This window comes from Micropterus dolomieu, linkage group LG10 (assembly GCF_021292245.1).
Source record: "Micropterus dolomieu isolate WLL.071019.BEF.003 ecotype Adirondacks linkage group LG10, ASM2129224v1, whole genome shotgun sequence".
NCBI lineage: Eukaryota > Metazoa > Chordata > Actinopteri > Centrarchiformes > Centrarchidae > Micropterus > Micropterus dolomieu.
Window position 1 is genome coordinate 16461193 of NC_060159.1, and position 17168 is coordinate 16478360.

At 41.2% G+C, this 17168-nt stretch overlaps 2 protein-coding genes across 3 annotated transcripts in view; one reads left to right on the forward strand and one right to left on the reverse strand.

The window, feature by feature from the left end:
• mthfd1l (methylenetetrahydrofolate dehydrogenase (NADP+ dependent) 1 like) overlaps positions 1-17168 on the forward strand; it is a 200997-nt gene that overhangs the window by 95438 nt on the left and 88391 nt on the right. The window lies entirely within an intron of this gene.
• Positions 10-17168, reverse strand: part of syne1a (spectrin repeat containing, nuclear envelope 1a) — a 166855-nt gene continuing 149696 nt past the window's right edge. Inside the window, exons 131-148 of the mRNA XM_046061634.1 lie at positions 14939-15101; positions 13884-14071; positions 13543-13693; positions 12780-12962; positions 12361-12498; positions 11575-11766; positions 10574-10892; positions 10327-10338; positions 9677-9745; positions 9095-9228; positions 8294-8420; positions 7979-8190; positions 5957-6163; positions 5362-5490; positions 4774-5040; positions 4559-4648; positions 3828-3886; positions 10-1522 (exon numbers count right to left, since the gene is read on the reverse strand). Of these exons, the coding sequence (XP_045917590.1) occupies positions 1243-1522; positions 3828-3886; positions 4559-4648; positions 4774-5040; positions 5362-5490; positions 5957-6163; positions 7979-8190; positions 8294-8420; positions 9095-9228; positions 9677-9745; positions 10327-10338; positions 10574-10892; positions 11575-11766; positions 12361-12498; positions 12780-12962; positions 13543-13693; positions 13884-14071; positions 14939-15101 (2920 nt within the window). The 3' untranslated portion in view covers positions 10-1242. The remainder of the gene's footprint in view (positions 1523-3827; positions 3887-4558; positions 4649-4773; positions 5041-5361; positions 5491-5956; positions 6164-7978; positions 8191-8293; positions 8421-9094; positions 9229-9676; positions 9746-10326; positions 10339-10573; positions 10893-11574; positions 11767-12360; positions 12499-12779; positions 12963-13542; positions 13694-13883; positions 14072-14938; positions 15102-17168) is intronic.

Sequence of the window (17168 nt, forward strand, 5' to 3'; positions counted from 1 at the left end):
ACACAGAACTAAATATTTCATGTTTTATTATCTTAAAAGAGAGTATTCTTCATGAAGTCGGCATTAGCAAACTGTACATACATAAATAACCATTTTCATATTTCATTTTTTTTACAGATAATTTTTTAACAGCGCAGTGATTCTGATGTCTCGATCACCGCAAGAATAATTAGCGCAGTTATTACAAACCTCACTATCTCAAGTCACAGCCGTCTACTAAAACACTACCAGTGATTGTTTGGCTTTCTTAAAAGCAGGGGACTTTTGAGTGCATGCTCAAACAGAAAGATAAAAAAATAACTGCCTTTATTTAAAGGCATTTCAACAGTAATATACAAATCAGCTGAATTATTTTAACAAGAGAGCTCATATCTTTTTTTGTTTTGTTGTATTTGCCCCAGTTGATTAAATACTGAAATTAAAAGCCTTGGCTTTAGGGGAAAGAAGTCGGCCGTGTTGGCTGGACGGCTTCAGTGCAGTACCTTCGACAGTGCTCGTATGTCAGTGCTATAGGTTCAGGTATTAGCTTTAACATCTAATAAAGACTTAATTTCCAAATTCAAGCAGGTTTCATATAAAATATGCCAAGCGAAAGACATTAAGCTACGTCTCATCCTTCAGAAAGTACAATTTCTGTGCTGTTTCAGTCGTCGTGTCCAAGTAGTTCTTCAATTGTGTCTTTTGGAAACAAACTCTTCACATCTAAGATTGTGAATAATTGCTACTCAAACTGCAAGTCTAATGTACAATTTGTCAGGTACAATAGCCCACACTCAAGGTGGTGCTTTAGTTTCATCAATACTAATAATCTATTAACTGAATAAATAGTAGCAGCACTGGATATCATGGACAAAAGCACGGTCGACTTTGGCTCCCAACATACAGTATATAAATAGTGCTTTGTTTTTGTTGATTTCACAGGTTTCTTCACAAACCTTAAAAAATAATATACACATTTAAGTTAAAACAATGCGAAATATTTGGATTAGGGGAGTAGGGGGTCTCCAGATGAAGGTCCATTTATTCTTGGAGAGTGGGTTTAAAGGGCTGAGGTGATTTCAGGAGAGTGGGTGTGCAATGTCAGTGAGAGAAGTCTTCATATCACCTCTGAAACACTTCACCATGCATGTAGCTCCGCAGCAGGGGAAGAGTGTGTTGCTTTAGGGCACGGGGTGAAGAGGAAACATTCACAGGAGTCAGTGGAGTCCTTGGCAAAGCAGTACGCAGATACTCTGCTGCTTTTCATATGGGCGGAGGTCCGTTGGTGTAGCGCAGCATGGGATGGAAGGAGCGGGCAAAGTTGTTGGCGTGGTGGCAGCTGTAGTCCTCCTCTGTCATGGGCACCAGGCAGGCCAAGCCAATGAGGAGCAGGAGGAGGAGCTGGACGGGGAGGGCAGCCCTGAGGACCCGCAGCAGGAAGGACTGGCCCTTTGAGGAGGAGGGGGAGGTTGACGAGGAGACGCCATCCGAAAGGTCAGAACGGGAGGAAACGCAGCCAGCGGCGCCTGGTGATCTGCCCCGGCTGCAGGAAGACACAGATACAAGTTAAATACAGCAGAGAAAAGACCTGAGCTCACTAGTATTTGCAAATCACTGCTGTGTTAAAACCCCTTGATAGCTTTTTTTTTTGGTTAAATTTAAGGTTTGTGTGCTTGTCTAAATAGTGAAAAATGCTCCAAACTCATGGGCTTTAATCAGAAAGGCATGATGGTCAAGACTGTTTTTAGTTCATTAGATACATTTTGGTTCACCGAATACAATCAATGGAAAGCATATGAAGACATTCAGTATTTTTTTGGATTGAGCCTCTTGTTTAAATGTGTGAATTTCCTGAAATGATCAATAGACAGAAAATTAATCATCAAATATTTTGATTGTAGTATTTAAGTATTTTTTTTAAGCAAAAACTCAAAACATTCTCTGGTTTCAGCTTCTCAAATGTGAGAGTTGCTGGTTTGTGTTTTAGATAATTGTAAATAAAATTCTTTTGGGTTTAGAACTGTCTGGACAAAACAAGACATTTGAAAACATCACCCTGAGCTACAGAGAATTGTGATGGACATTTTTCACTATTTTATGACTTTTCACAGACCAAACCATAAAAGAAAAAATAATTGGTAGTTGCAGTAAAGGTGGGTTGGTTAAAACAAACATGTTTGCAAATTCTATTTCACCCATGTCTGGCAAGAGAATGAATACTCAACGAAAGCAAAAAAGGTGGCAAATAGACCCAGATCCAACAGGTAGAGATCAGGAGAGTCGCACAGAGACACACATGTACAGTAGACCTGCATTCACACACAAAACAAGCACAAACACACTTAAAGAAGAGAATCAACCACAAGCATTTGTAGATGTTTCTCACTGAGGGGAAACACACTGGCTTTAGTGCCGAGTGTGTGAGAGTTCAATGTCACGTCTCATTCCAAACAAATGCAGAAGAAATGCCAAATGCCTCTGGAGATTTCCAATGTTAGAGCCAAAACTCAAGGGGAGGAACAGCATATTCTCACTAAACTCATCCTCACGGAGGCGGGAGGACCGTCAGACATGCTGAACCTCCTCCAGCAGCAGATTTCATTTAGTCCTCTACGATGCTACGATACAGCTGCTGTGAGCACACATGCGCAACATTTGCATATCGAGTATGTGTTTATATATGTGGCTCATGTTTTAAGGCAAACCCTCCTGCTGGATGTCAGTTTCCGCAGCTCATTACTAAGTCATCTTGCTCTGTCTCAATTCGCATTGTTGAATACTTACACTTGCTATTTTGAGTGCATACATGTGTTCCCACTGACAATTATGACAAAATGCAGTGCACTATGAGAAACACATAGCGGCCAAGTGTGGAGCACTCATGGACGTGGGAACGCTGGACCCTTCACACCCTCAACGGTCGCCATCTTGGCTACGTCACAGAAGGAGAGGGAAGCTGAAGTGGTTATCCTGGTGAACACCACACTATACAAATGTATGTTATACATGTGTTTTTTTCCGCCACTACTTAAGTAAGTACTTAGTGTGCTACATGGAAGTAAGTCCAAATTGAGACACAGCAAAGCCTGCTTCTCATATAACGGATGCTATCAGGGGGAAACAAAGACATTATTTTTGCTATAACACTCATGGTAAGACTAGCTTAGGCTGAGTCCTCACCAGGCCTGTGTGGTACTGTTGGCATTTAATGAAAATCATAGAAAGTTAAATCAGAAATGAGTCAGAGATGGGTGAGTTAAGAGGTCTGGAAAGGAAACATAGGAAAGAAAGTGGGAGTTAGGGGAGAAGATAAAACCGCAGGAGTTACTGCATCATATCCTGCTTTCAACTATGAAGAGAATGAAACAGGAAGGAAACGTGAGAAAGAAAAACAGATAAAAGGAACTGAGGGGACTCAGATAGTGCCATCTAGTGGGCGAGGAGAGTACTACAGTCACTCTGAGAAAGGAGACGCAAAAAGAATGACTAGGCAATATTTCATAATGCCATTCAAAAAGCAGCAGGGCAAAGAGAAGCAGTGAAATAAAACATTTAAAGGAGAAGGGGAGCGGCCTGATGTAGGCGATTCCCCACTCGTTTAACAGCTGGTAACATGGTCTCTAGAATAAGGGACGATCATGGAACGCAGGGTTAAAGCCTTCAATCAATTAAAGAGCCTAAAAATCTAAATGATCTAATAATCTCATATCATTTACTATGAGTAAAAAATGGCTGATTGCGACTAATTGATTTTCTAATGGGTTTAATTCATTTAAATCAAGTTTCTAGTCATGCGTAGCTTTGGTTCCATCATCGTCCTGTGCTTCTAGAGTCCAGGAGAGAGGTACCTGTGGCGCGGGCCGCTCTCAGGGTGTCCTGGGTGGGCCTGACTACTTTTGCCCCGGGGCTGTACCACGTAATGAGCAGGGAGGGGTAAAAAGAAAGAAAAGAATGTTTCAGTCAAGGGCAAATAAAGACAAAGCCTCAGATGAGAGAAAAAACAAATAACATAATAAGCCATAACATCGCTAGAGAAGGAATCATCAACAACCAAAGAGCAGCAACAGAATCAATGACGGTGATTGACTTTCAGAACCAAGAAATCTGGCTTCTCAAGACTTAAATCCTGAAAAGTCACATTGAAAGAAACTGACAAAATTAAATTTGTTCAACTATTATGTACATAGTCATAAAGCAGAAAACAATTTTTTTTTAAAACAAACAAGTTTTGGTCTAAGCAATTTCAGAAAAGTTTTATCATGTGAAACGAAAAGCCAGGTTTTCTTGTAAATTTTTGGCAGATCAACATGGTGTGGGCAGCAACAAACATCTCAAAAAGAGAGGGGTCGGGGGCAGCAACAAATCTTTTCGTGTGCATGTTAACGGAGCAATTGAAGGTAAAACATTTATATTAACATTAAAAATAAAGGGGTGGTAGAGTGGGGAATATCTATGAGATGTTTACTTAGGGACGAGAGGGAAGAAGGTTGGCTGTAAAGTTGTTTTGCTGTCTCTTAATGAGCCCCCCCCCCACACACACACACACACACACACTGGACATTATGAGGGAGAACATTACCAATCGTTTGCCGCTTTGGACGTTCACCTCTGACACAGGACCAGCTGATCCGCACATTTCTGATTTTTGAACAGGCAACGGTAGGCAATCCTGGAAAGTACATCAAAACAACAACAGTATAATATTTAGATATAAATAACTGGATAGAGAGGAAGATTTTATTTTAACATAAAGTGACCCCTCTTTCATCCACTTTGTATTTAGCATTTTCTGACCTGCCGTGTGTCCGTGGCCTCCAGTCTCCCCTCCAGACCCTCCAGGTCTGAGCTGACCTCCCTCAGGAGCAGCCTCAGCCTGTTCAGGATCACGTGCACCTTCTCCTGGGCCTCCAGACACTCGCTGCCCTGAGCCTGGACCTGCTCCAAAGCCTGTGGCTGCAGCAGCAGTAGTGTCTCAGATTTAGTGTTGACCAGCAGCTGAGCTGACAGCTCCTGAAGAGACGACACCTTATGCTGTGAATCCAGCAGCTCACGCTTGATTTGCTGCAGGGAAATTGAAAGAGACGGAGGAGTCACCGATGTGTTCAACATCTTTGTATTTAAATTGTAGAATATACTTTTATTGATCTGTAATTGTAAAGAGAAAATAAAGACCTATCTTTTTAAAATCTGGCTATTAATTCACGGTAATCATACCAGTACATCAAGAACCAATCGACATACAATAAGGGCATGGACTCGGTTTTAAATCGTGACTGTCCACTTTAATGTCAAGACCCCCTTTGTTGCCTAAAGCCCTTTGAATTATTAGTGATACATTTTAAAGGCTCAACAGTGGAGAAACCTTGAATTAGAGAGACATACCGTCAGTGTTTTGTGATGAGCTTGTAATGTTTCACGATCCAGTTTGGGAGGGATGGGTACCACCTCGTTCCTCCTGCGGTCGATGTTCTCCAGCCACAGCAGCAGACCGTGGCTCATTTCGTGGAACTCCTTAAAGGAAAGATGGCAGAACTGAAATTAGGTATGTGTTTTAGTTTTTGGGATTGGACTGTTTTTCCTGTACTACTTATATCGTCCTTACTATTTAATTTTTTTGCAGAGGCAATAATTACGCGGGAAAGTGTGGATTTATTGATTTAGTCTAATTAGTCTTTTAATTCTGGATTCCTAAAGGAAATGTGTAGATGGGACGAATACATATGGGACATGAAATGCCTCAAAACATGGCATGTAATTTATTAAAATTTTTGATGCTTTGTTACCAAATTATTCTATATAAAACATACCTGACATACATACAAAGAAATTATGTACAAAAGCAGGTTCAACATAAAATTTGAGAACCAAATTAAGGATGACTTTTTACACCTTCCTGGAGTGTGTGTGTGTGTGTGTGTGTGTGTGTGTGTGTGTGTGTGTGTGTGTGTGTGTGTGTGTGTGTGTGTGTTTTTAGTACCTGGCACTGCATCAGCGCCCTCTGTAGCTCTTCCCTCCAGTCCTCCAGCGAGTTACCAAGCCGATCCCAGCGTGTGTTCATCTCTTTCAGCCCGTCCCTCAACTCCCAAGCCTCCTCAGAGTCAGGCTCTGATTGGAGGAAGTCTGCGCTGCTCAGATTGATGGACAAGACCTCTGACTTGTGGGCGTCCATTCCCTTCAGCAGCTCCTAAAGGAAAGCGTGAAAGAGGACACTGAACCATGAACCAGGTGGCTAACAGAGGAAGCTGAGAATACATGAGGTGCTGCAAGAGTGCAGCAGGACTGTGCAGAGGTAGTTAGGATTTGTTAGATGTATGTTATCAGGCTTCAGAGGGATGTATTTATAGAACAGTGATATCTTGCCTAATGCTTTACAGGCAGCAACAGCTGGGCTAGGTATGCAGGAGTGAGTGTGAGTGGAAGGACAAAAGTGCCCTGCATGTGAAGTAGGGATCAACCGATATGTTTTTCCCGGGCCAATCCTGATACCGATTATTAGTAACCAATCAGACAGATGACCGATATGTGGAACTGACATACATTTGCTTTAAAATGTTTAATCTTGGTGTCAAAATTTAGAATAACACAAACTCCAACACAAACGTTGTTAAAAATTACAAGATTAAAGTAAATTGTCATGTTTAATCTTTATAAATGGTAAATTAAATGAATTAGAGATCCATCCCAGAGACAGACTTGTTAACTATGAGTAATAAATTACCATAAACTTTGTCTTTACCTGCTGCCATTTATATTGTATTTATTTTATATTGTTAGGATTTTATTGATACATTTATTGATACTATTTATTGGTTCTGTTCTTTATCTATACACTTTTTGTTTTTTTCATTACTAAATAATTGCCTGAAAATATGTTATTTAAAAAAGAATTAATTCAGAACAGTAATACAATTTAATATTTTATTGTAACTGTTTTCAGAGCAGCAACAAAAGTAAAGTTTACAGCAGCATGTAAAATCAGTATCACACAGGAAACAAATGGAGCATGTTAAATAAACTATACTCCTGACATCAAAATACTGAGTTAAGTTTAGATTGAAGACAGCAGCCCGTGGCAGTCCTCCTCCTCCCTCTGCTGCTGCTGGTAGAGAGGAGCTGGTTTCTCTCAACAAGCAGCTGAGTTTACAAGGATTTGCTAAATTTTAAGGTACGTAGCATCTCAGCTAAACAGGCTAGAGAGATTTAGCTTGTTTATAACAAACTAGCTATGAGTCGAGTTAGCACATGTGCTTGTGTACAAACCAAAACACAGGATGAGACAGAGCAGATTAAAATGTTTCTTTGTGTACGTTCCTGCTTGTTATACTGATGCAGTATCAGCCTTTTATTAGTACTGCTGGCTTTGCTGCACTTACTTACAGTAGTTACGGTCAACTTGTGTAAGCTACACTGATCTCCGCTGACTTTACTCAGCATGTGTGTGTAACGGAGCTCTGCTGAGAGAGGAGGGAAGAGTAGGGGCTGCAGCGTGATGGCTCGCTCGTTCTATTGGCTACTTACGCACAATAGTCAGTGCTGAAAGGCTATTACTCGTGACTTGTAACCAATCAGCTAGTATTTTACTCACCACTCTGTGGGCTCGAGCCCTTGAGCAGACAGAGAGAGGCGGCTGCATCAGAGCCAAAAGAGAGCATTTTTTTATCAATTAATTACCTCAGCTATTTGTTTTTAAAATGACCGATTCAGATTATTGGAAAAATTCTGGAAAAATTCTGAATATCACCGCCAATAATCGGCCAGACCGATTATTGGTCGACCCCTAATGTGAAGTAGGACAGGAAGTGGTATGTGGGGGTAAATTACTGCAGACAAACTGTACTTCATGTGCACTTCCTAAAAGAACACTGTACAGGGTCTGAAGAAGAGAGGAAAAATGAGCACAAACTGAGGAGGTTATTATTCTGTGGTGGTGAGATTGTAGCCTACAAATGAATCTACATTTTGTAAAAAAACAAACAATTTTTAACATTGGTAGACAAACCTTGAGCTTCTTGATTCTCTGCTGGATGGTGTGTATGTCGGTGCTGAGATCGAGCCCTCGCAGCTGGCTGAGTTCAGCCTCAGACTGACCCAACCAGGCCCTCATGGTCTGCAGATCTGAGATCAGCTGCTGCCACTGCTGCAGGTTCTGCTTCTGTCTGTGCTTCTCACTCAGAGACTGAGCCTGGATCAGCTCCCAGCGCTTGATCACACCTGGAGGGAAACATTAAGATCAATTAGACTGAGCCAGTGCGGCCTTTACTTGGGGAGGTTGGAGTGTCTGAAGATGAAGTGTGTGTGTTTGTGTATAACTGACCCTTTCCTTGAATGTCTGTGCTGGTGGGGTTGGTCAGTCCCGGCATGTCATCCTCCTCTTCAGTCAGCTCACCCTCTGCTCTCTTCACTGCGTCTATACTGCCTCGACACTCTCCCATCAGACGCATCTGGAGGGATAATATGAGTTACATGTGTATAAGTTAAAATAATAAATAAATAACGTAACACATATAAATGGCAAAACACAGCTAGACTCGTACAAGACAAAGATATGAATGAACAAATATTTGGACATTCTACAAAATCCTGTAGGTGTGCTGCAAAGACTGATTTATGATGGTGAAATGATGATGACATAAATATTTTGATATCTTCTACAATTAGTTTCACCACACCAGTAATTAGTATGATAATTCTAATTAGGCCCATAAAGCTCATTTTTTCAACACAAGCCAAGGTAACTACATTGCTGCTTGATTGTTTAAACATAAATAATTGGATTAATTCCAAGTACAACCCTTATATGAATCCTTCAGACTAACATCTTGTATATTATCTAAATAGATAAAAGCCAAAAGCAGAATTTTTTGCAGTCAACGGAAAATATAAAAGGTCAAATGCTTTATGGTAGTTCTGACCATAAAGCATTTGACCTGATCCAAGAATGACGTCCTAAACAGACAACCATAAATAACTATAAAAAAACTCATAAATGCACTTAAACTAAGCTATTAAAGATGTTAATGTTTTGGGTTGAAATAAAAGTTTATATGTTGCTTTTTAAGCATGTCAGAATGTGATGTAAGACTGCAAATGAGCGTGATGACTAAATTGGACTCACGTAGCCCATGTATGTGGAGTCGATGTCGGGGCTGGAGCGGTTGGCGGTGGCCTCTCTCTGCTTGAGGTGGTATCGTCCTGCATCCAGAGCCTGATCCAGTTGTCTGAGACTGGCCTCCAGCTGGCCTGGCTCACCTGCACAGAGGCCACAACAGGGTCAAGTAAACTAGGATGGTAAAGACAACGTTTTTCGTAAACATGCTTTTGGTGTAGACTGGTGCTGTGACGGCATGCATTAGTCTGAAATGCAAAACAATGGCAAGTAATGGCAGAGATGAACAGAAGTCAGGGTTTAACATGTTAATTATATTAGCTATGAAATACATGAGAAAAAAAACCCACAAAAAAACCCGCAATGGTTGAGATTAGCATTTAGTGATCTGGACCTCGGCATGCAGTGATGTCATCTTTGCTTTTAAAATATGCCAAGATTTTTATGGACAGTGAGACATGCAGCCTGAATGATGCTTCCTGGTGTGGTAGTAAAATTCAGTTAACAAAAACAGAAAAGCGTGCTTTAGTTGTAGTTTAGGGCATGCTCTCCTATCTCATGCTGTGGCACCGGGGGGCTGCAGTTTCCTACCGGAGGACGATTTCAATGTGTTCACAGTCAGTTTTATATAGGCCTCTGGGCTCTCTGGGATAACTACATCTGGGAAGAGAGACATACAACAAACACTACTTATAATATGGATGTTAATGTTACTTTTCTTTTGTGTCTCTTCGTTTTTTATTTTCCACAAAAGTTTGTGTAGAACATTTTTATTTTTTCTCATCGAGGCAGAGTGGTGTTTTCCTTTCCGATGCCGGCACCACATCTATAGAAATAACTGGACTTCATATGAATTCTTGTTGGTTGAGATTCCCCTTATTGGAAAAGCAGCTTGACAGCCTCCACACCAAAAAAATTTGACATTACAATACTAGAAATACATGTCTGAGTGATTTTGTTCTATCATTTATAACTTTTATGTGTAGTGTGTTGTTTTGCAGACTTGAGATGGAACAGCGATTATTTCATCTGCTCAATTCTGTTAAACCTAAATCTATATTTCAAAACCACACATCAATTACATTATAATCATTTCAAAAACAAACCAATTGATGACTGTTACCATTGATAACTGCAAATGACAGTTTGTGTATAATACATTCACATTTTTTCAAGCAGCTTTTCAGCATTCATACAAATACTTAATTTGATCCTATCGTTTGTAATTTTCTAAAACTTACCTTGCAAGTTTCCTGAAAAAAAAAAGAAAATGTAATTTGGTTCTACTTGTAGGGAAAAAAAGGGATTTGCTTGACAGAACGTCTGCGTTTAAACCACATTAAAACTTAATTATTTTACATAGCAAGGAAATTATTAGAAAATTGCAGACCTTTAAAATAACCAAAACATTTTATGGTTACATCCACAAGCAATCAGCAAATATCCATTATCACCCATCAAACAGTCAAGTAATAAAGTAGGACCAACCTGACAGCACCGTGGCAGCCGTCCTCAGATACTCATCCTCTTCCTCTTGCCCTCGGCTCCTTTCCCCGGGGCCTCGTGCTCCGGGGCTGTCCAGACCTCTGCTCAGGTCGTAGTCGTGGTCCCACTCTAACGGGATGGAGTCCACGCTGGCTGGGGTGTCACGTCCCGAGCGGTCTGCCCGGACAAGAGCGGATGTACCCGAGGCAGGACGGCCGGATAGTCTGGGCAGAGAGGAGTCGCCCCACTGCAGCTCGGAGAGGTCGCCACCTTCCTCCATGTCTAGCTCTCTGTCTGAACAATCGAGCTCATCGTCGACCAGCTTGGAAAAAAGGACAGAAAACTGTTAGTAGAAGGAAGGAAAGCAAGGTGACAGGAGGGACAGAATAATGCAAGCCAAAGAGAAATTGCAAAATAACTAACTAAATTAAAGAGTTATACAATGTGTAACGTAGAAGTGTGAGAGTGCCGGTTCTGTACTGACTATTAACATGCATATATAATGTGTGTATTCTTACCAGCTGTCAGCGGGCAACTATGTTGGACACATGTTTTCACTGTGTAATGGGTGATGAGGGAGGACAGCTGTAGCGTAAATTTTGTAATGTGTTTACAGAGCACTTGAGTTCACTGAGTGCACAACAGTCTGTGCACACAGTTCACTTCTCTTCGCAGTGAGACTCAGTCAGCAGTAAATACATCAAGTGGTAACTGGTGCTTCACAGGGGTATCACACCTGCTAGTACTTCTATTTGTGGTTTGTGATGCTAATCTGTCCTGTGAAGCGTTTGCATAATAAATGTACAGAGAAAGTAGTCCCACATATGGAGTCAACACTACTTTAGAAAGGAAATCAGATTCCCTTGCCTCTTTGCAAACATCTGGTATAAAAGTTTCTTCTTAAACTGCTTGAGTTCCAGCATGCATTTCCACTGGAGAAATATTGTTTTATTGTTAGAGGGTAGCATGCCGAAAAACTCTGTCCTCTGCCTATCTTTACTTACTGGCAGTCGTGTGAGTTTCTTGTAGTATCTGTCGACTCGTCCGAAGACCTCCTGGCAGTATCTCTGCAGCTCCTCCAGCTCTTCCTCGATGACGGCTGCGTCCAGAGGTTCACTCTTCTCAATCAGAGCTTCGCCCTGTCTGAACACCAGCTCAATCTTCCCCGAGTACAGACCGATCTCCTCATGGAACGCCTGAGAAACAGAAACATAGCAGAAGTCAGAGAAAAGTGAAAACTCCATCTAACAATAATGCAGAGTACCTAATAATCTTTTGATAATTCTGAGTATTTAATTGATCATGTACCCAATTAAAATATTAAATTACAGAAAATTCCCATCGCCTCAAAATTGTCTTCTTCAAGTGTAATTCTGTTATATTTGAGGAAGTTTAACAAGCAAAAACAAAAATAATCAAAAGTTACTTACACACTGATTTGAGCAAAGTAGATTTTAAAATTCACTTGTATGATTGCATTTTATACATTTTATCAACTACTTTTGTGCTGCATCAGTAGAGTTTCCCCACACCAATCATTACATTTTTGCCCCATCTTATCATTTGTCACCTCATAAGAAAAGGCATGGAAATTTGGTTACCCCTTACTTTTCCAGATATTAGATATTGTACTATTAGATATTATACATTAATATTTTGTAGTGATACATGGAGTCGTCATTAAACAATGATAAATGCACTTTTGTTGCATCTGGCTTGTGTTGTGTATAATGTTGGCTTGTTGTGTCATTTCAGAACCAATTTTCAAACACTGTGTCTGTCTTTGTTACCCGGAGCTGTTTTATCTTGGCCTGAACGTCACACTCAGAGAAGTGCTCTATGTTGGTCAGCTGGAGGTCCATCTCCGTCAGCCACACTAGGATGCTGTCTCGAGTTGTCTCAAACTCCTCTCTCTGGCTGATGAAGTGCTGAATGAACAGAGGGAGACATATAACCAACCAAACAAACTTGATTGTTTTTCTTTATCTTTTTATGAATTTAATTTAAGGAGGAAAGTAGTATGATATTATAGGATATTATATATGGACAGAATGTATTATACTATCGGTGGTTAAATGGAATAATAGAATAAGAGTTTGTCAGAACTAATTGAGGAAATCAGCTGTTATATTAGACCCAAATACCCTGAGTTGAATAACTAACGCTTACAAACCTCAGTCACTGAGCCAACAATCTAAGACGATGTTACCTTGAGTCTGCGTAGGATGGCGGCCACCCTCTTCTGCAGGTTATCCCATCGCCTGTTCCCATTATGCACCATTTCTCTGAGTCGGCAGGAGGAGTCAGTGCGATTCTCCCGGGCCAGGCGACGGTACTGTTTGTTGATGAGCTCCAGCTGGGTCAGGCACTCCTGCACCTGACGCTGGAAGGCCTGCAATTTGGAAACATGTAATATTATATATTTCTTAACTTTTTTATGTCCATGCACAAAGAAAACAAACTATTAACACGGACTATAAATGGCCTATAAAATCTGTAAACCTATTTTCTGTTCTGCAGTGAGAAATAAAATAAAAAAATAAATAAAAAAATAAAAAATGGTACACTAATTAATAAGTGGTCATTAGATGTTAAAGCCTAAAATGCCGAAATATACAGAGTTCATCTTTGTTGAACTAAAGCAAACTTTCTAATCAGGCACAAAGGGTGCAGATCCCAGAGGTCCAGGCCAGACAGTCAGCTAGCAGGAATGTGCACGTGCACAGTGATAGACTGCAGCAGCTGAGCAAACCAGTGCAGACGAGTTTGAGCAACATGACACTCTTTTCTCTTTTTTTCCTGTTTCCACTACCCTGCAGTGACAGTCTCAGTATAAAAAGGTATTTTGTTACATGGAGAAACGTCTGACAGGAAATTTGTAAGACATCAAAGCATGCACAGATGAAAACATCCCATTTAAAACAAGACAAAACATTTAGCTCTGTCTTTATTTTGACTTGAAATAGACACACCTCAAACTTTTTAAGCTCCTCTTTAGCGACAGTATACAGGACTCCAGAGGAGTTAGGCAGAGCTGCGGTCCTTTCGGAGGTCTTCAGCCAATCCTCAAACCTGGAGTAATCATCCAGAAACTTCTGCCACAATCTCCACGTCTCCTCAATCCTGCATAGAACAATTGGCAGTATTGTTCACAAATCAGCAGTATTACTGTATACTGCAAAAGAAATGGGATTTGGTTGGCATTAAGTGAATTTTGGTTGGCATTAAGTGAATTTCACTGGTTTTAATCTTAGCACCAGTGCATGCATGTGAATGCAGTATGTAATACTGAATTTATCCAAAAGGCACTGACTTGAGCCTCCTCTCCATGGACATGGCACAGATGTTCCTCCAGCGTCTGTCCAGCCCTCTGGTGGCCTGCTGGATGGAGTCACACTCTGTCTCTGTGGAGCAGGCGTCGCAGTCGTGCAGCAGGACTTCACACAGGTTCAACACAGACGCCACACCTGTGCTGTGTTTCTCTATGTCCCTCTGCAGCTCCTAGAAATCATTCAGAACAATAATTTGACTTTTGCTTCACTTAAAGCGTGGTGGTGATGGCGCAATGGATAAGACACCTGCCTTTGATCTAAGAGCCCCGGGTTCAATTCCCCATTGTGACTCATCCACCATTGTGTCCCTGAGCAAGACACTTAACCCCTTGTTGCTCCAGAGGCGTGCGACCTCTGACATGTATAGCAATTGTAAGTCGCTTTGGATAAAAGCGTAATGTTGTATGTGTGGCCCTGCCCCTCCCTCCTGGCTTTGCGCTCGATGTGTTTGTCCTTATGTGTTTCGACAGAAAGCAAGATCCATCTATGCCATACATTAATTCAGCAAAGGTCTCCCAATAGTGTACCTAAGGAACACAGTCAGCCTGCTAAACTACAGTAAATGCATGTGTTAGCTAACTCTGCAGCTCTGGAGAGGAAGGAGGTCAGTGGGGTTTTGGAATCGAGTCCACATTTAGAGCGGCATCTTGGCAGCAGGAAGGATTCTGATACTGACAGTAGGCGAGCTTTAAAACAAACACCCAGAGATGTGTGCATGAATCATGCCGTGATTTCCTCATGTGGTTCAGTGTCATCTCATTTTCCACCAACTCAGTTTGAATCATACTGTTCTGCTATTATTTAGTATTTACAGAAAAGTACATCCTCATAAAGTATGTGTGTGCTTGTTTGTGTGTGTGAAGGTACTTGTATTTGTGAGTGTGCATATATCTTGTAGTATGTATGCAGGATGTTGTTATAACTTAAATATTGCAAACTTTTGTAACTCTTAAACAGAGAATGTGCAATTTGCATTCCTCATCAATAAACTATTCTGCTTTACATTTTTGTAGCGAAGGACTGTTTGTGTACGTGCCTGCTGCTGATTGAGTTTCCTCTGAATCTCCTGGTCATCACAGGTATCGTAGACGATGGGCCTGGACAGCTCAGTCTCGATGTGAGCCAGCCATGAGCGCAGGCTGCTCATGTTTTTTTCTAACTGCTGCACTGCGACCAGGGTCTCCCTCAACTTCTTCACCCTGGTAGAAAAACAGAGTCAGAGATGGAGTCGGAGTCAGAGTCAGCATATGGGACAACTGTAAACACTAAAAAAGGCAGTGTGGTAGTGGAGATAAGTGTTGACTGATACTTGCACAACTTGCTCAGTCAACGCAACAACAAAACATAAAACAGATTAGTGGTAAATCACTAATTTTATTAGAGGATCAAATAAAAGTACATCTGAGGCAATATCAGTTTTATTGCATCTTTGGATCTGGTTGTGAATTTGGAGAAAGAATGAGAAAAAACTTCTAGGTCTAAATCCCACAAAAAACACTCTTTGGTAGCATCTACTGTATGTTGTAGACACAAAATAAAGTGTTACTGTGCGTTCCATCTTCAGCTAAACAGAGCAGATGAGGTAAATGAGTATGAGGAGTATTATTTCACATCTGCATATATATTTTTGTTGGGAAGTGATGAATCCTTACGTGACCCTACACGTTGCACACAACAACTGGGAACCATTTTGGATCTGCAAATGCCCGACCTTTCCAAACCCTCACCACTGCAATCAAAGATATGTGAAACATGTTTAAAATAGCCAACATCCTCTTACTACAGTTTGATCCGCCAGCTTAACATTCAACTCCCCACCCTACAAAGCGATGCAACTCTCACTGTCTCACCAAGACTTGAAGAATGAAGTTGGTGGCCATTAAATAAACAAACTAAAGACCATAATCTGATATAATAGACACATTTAGCAGGTCTACCTTATCATTTGTCAGCCTGCAGGTTTAATGTGCTGTGGAATGATGTGCTGCATAGTGTCAGCTCATAGTACAACATACTGTATGATACAATAACTAGTGTAAACTATACAGTGGTTTGACTGTTTACATTATAGTGAAATATATTGTATAGCCTCACACATAGTCCACTGGACACACCGGCGCTTGGTCAACTATAAACAGCAAATAATCAAAACTTGTAAGCATTTGTTTTAACTTGTTGTTATGCAAGGTTGCAGAAAGAAGCTGTTGCCATCTAAAGCCCTAAGTAGAGCAAAAACATACTTAACATATTTTACTCTTGATGCTGTAGCACGCCACATAAATAAATCATAAAAAATATTAGAAATGTGTACTATACAGTATGTTTTAAAAACACAACGTAACATGATCCATCTACAGTGCATGAAAAATTAGCGCATTATGCTGATTCACTCTTTTTTTAAGTTTTATGTTGAAGCTGTTAATTCTCATGTTTGTCCTGCCTGTTGACATCGCAGTCGCAATCCGGCAGATCCTCCTTCGGGCATCCTGCCATATCATCCGTTCCTAAATCCAAAACCATGTGGGTGTGGAACTCCCAAAGACAAAGCTAAAGTCAAGAAGCGCTGCTGTGTCGATCCAAACACTCCTCTCTTTCGTCTGTGTGCTCCACATGGGACTTTCTCTAAAGTCTGTGCAGAAGGGGAGGGGAGGGCAAGAAGCAGGTAGTGGCGGGGTGGCACAATTGTGACTTATCAACTGTTGCTCTCCAAGGTTAAAAAAGAGAGAAACCCCAACAGGCGTGAGTGTACACGCATGTGTGTGTGTGTCTGTGCGAGAGTGTGAGTGCCCGAGAGTGACAAGTGCTGCTGTTTCTAAAAACAGACTTACAGTCAGAGACATGTGCCGCAAAGCTGGCCTGTGAGTATCATACGCCAAATACACACAAAGGGAGTGTGAGCTGAAGCAAAGGCTAGAGGCTCCATGCATTGCAGTGAGCGTCGATGGATTGTGCACAATGAGAAGAATAATAATAAAAGATAAAATATTCTTCTTTCCGCAGAAATGAAAACTCCAGAAATTGTCGTCTGCTCTCTGTGACAGCTACAAACTGCCTCTCCAGTTGTTTTTTAGTAAAAGACAGATATAACAGACAAAGAGAGTGCAGATGTCTGTATAAGGTCAGATACTGTCCCCCCCTTTCTTCCCTTGTCCAGTATCGTCCCAGAGGGCAACAGCCGGAAGACAGCCTTGGGGGTGGGGGATGGTGTGTGTGTGTGTGTGTGTGTGTGTGTGTGTGTTTGTGGGGGGGGGGGGGGGGGGGGGGGG